Below are 2,111 nucleotides of genomic sequence, written 5' to 3' on the forward strand. Positions count from 1 at the left end.
ATAACCTGTTACTAGAGAGAGATTAATCAGATCTAACATTGAGGAATTAATTAAAGGTAAAGCCTCCTTGAACAGTCTAGTTGGGATAGGATCTAAAAGACATGTTGATGGTTTGGATGTAGAAACTATTGAAATGAGTTCAGAGAGATGTATGGGGGGTGAAAAATTCTAAATATCCATCTGGTCTTACAGCCAATTCTAAAGCATCTGTACTCGATGATACATCTGTGACATTTGCAGGAAGGGCCAGAGTAATTTTTTCTCTAATCGTAATAATTTTATTTGTAAAGAAGCTCATGAAGTTGTTACTGCTCAAAGCTAAAGGAATACAAGGTTCAACAGAGCTCTGACTCTTTGTCAGCCTGGCTACAGTGCTGAAGAGAAACCTGGGGTTGTTCTTGTTTTCCTCTATTAAAGATGAATAATATGTTGTCCTGGCATTACGAAGAGCTTTTTTATAAATTACTAGACTATTTTTCCAAGCTACATAAACTTCCTCTAAATTAGTGGAAGTACCACTTCCTTTCCAGCTTTCGGGACGCCTGCTTTAAAGTCCGCAGCTGGGAATTATACCAAGGAGCAGGTCCTCTCTGAGATAGAACTTTCTTTTTTACAGGTGCAACACTATCAAGTGTTGTACGCAGTGAGGCTGCAGCATTATTAACAATATAATCCACTTCTGTGGGGGTAAAATTATAATATTTCCCTTCCATTATATCAGTAAGTGGTGCTGGACTAAATAGAGAGGGTATTATTTCCTTAAATTTAGTCACCGAATTGTGAGACAGACATCTACTGTAATGATATTTATTCTTAACTCCTATACAATCTATTGTTGTAAATTGAAATGTTATCATAAAATGGTCAGAAAGAAGAGGGTTCCGGGGAAGTACTGTTAACTGTTTGATTTCTATGCCATAAGTCAGAACGAGGTCAAGGGTATGATTAAAACTATGAGTTGGTTTATTTACATGTTGAGAAAACCCAATTGAGTCTAATATTGAATTAAAAGCAGTCGTAAGGCTGTCACTGTCCACGTCAACATGAATGTTGAAGTCACCCACAATAATGACTTTATCTGAGCTGAGCACTAAATCAGATAAAAAGTCTGAGAATTGAGATAAAAACTCAGAGTAAGGAGCAGGAGGACGATATACAACAACAAATAAAACTGGTTTCTGAGCTTTTAAATCTGGATGAGAGAGACTGAGAGTAAGATTTTCAAATGAACTGTAACTAGGTTTAGGTCTCTGGTTCATTTTTAAGCTAGAGAGGTAAATTGCTGCCACTCCTCCTCCTCTGCCTGTGATTCGAGGAACATGACAGTTAGTATGACTAGTAGGAGTTGATTCATTTAGACTAACATATTCTTCCTGCTGCAACCAGGTTTCAGTCAAACAGAACAAATCAATCTGGTTATCAGTTATCAAATCATTTACTAACAGAGATTTAGACGAGAGAGATCTAATATTTAACAGACCACATTTAATTGTCCTGTTTCTTCGCTCAGTTGAAATAGTGGTATTAATTTTAATTAGATTTTTATGGTTACTATGTCTTTTGTTTATTTTTGATTTGCTTAATTTATTGAATTTTGGTGGTCGGGGGACAGACACAGTCTCAATAAAGCTAACTGAATTACTGGAGGGTGACAGCTGAGAGGAAACTGCAGAGAGGTGTGGAAGACTACAACTCTGCATCCTGGTCTGAACTCTGGGTTGTCATGCTTTAGGAGTTCTAATAAAATCGGCCATATTTCTAGAAATGAGAGCTGCACCAGCCAAAGTGGGATGGATGCCGTCTCTCCTAATCAGACCAGGTTTTCCCCAGAAAGAGCTCCAATTGTCTATAAAGCCAACGTCGTTTGCAGTACACCACGTAGACGACCAGCGGCGAAACGATGCCATACGGCTAAACATGTCATCGCTTGTCAGATCAGGCAGGGGTCCAGAGAAAACTACAGAGTCCGACATGGTTTTGGCAAAGTTACACACCGATGCCACACTAACTTTGGTGACCTCCGATTGGCGTAACCGGGTGTCATTACCGCCGACATGAATAACAATCTTACTGTATTTACGATTATCTTTAGCCAGCAGTTTCAAATTTGC

General features: G+C 38.6%; 1 protein-coding gene across 1 annotated transcript; it reads right to left on the reverse strand.

Moving 5' to 3' along the window:
* Positions 1-488: 488 nt before the first annotated feature.
* Positions 489-1,711, reverse strand: LOC129350278 (uncharacterized). Its single transcript, XM_055016293.1, has one exon. It carries the CDS (start codon positions 1,698-1,700, stop codon positions 504-506), a length of 1,197 nt encoding a protein of 398 aa, XP_054872268.1. The 5' UTR covers positions 1,701-1,711; the 3' UTR covers positions 489-503.
* Positions 1,712-2,111: the final 400 nt, after the last annotated feature.

This window comes from Amphiprion ocellaris, chromosome 13, assembly GCF_022539595.1.
Source record: "Amphiprion ocellaris isolate individual 3 ecotype Okinawa chromosome 13, ASM2253959v1, whole genome shotgun sequence".
In the NCBI taxonomy this organism is placed as follows: domain Eukaryota; kingdom Metazoa; phylum Chordata; class Actinopteri; family Pomacentridae; genus Amphiprion; species Amphiprion ocellaris.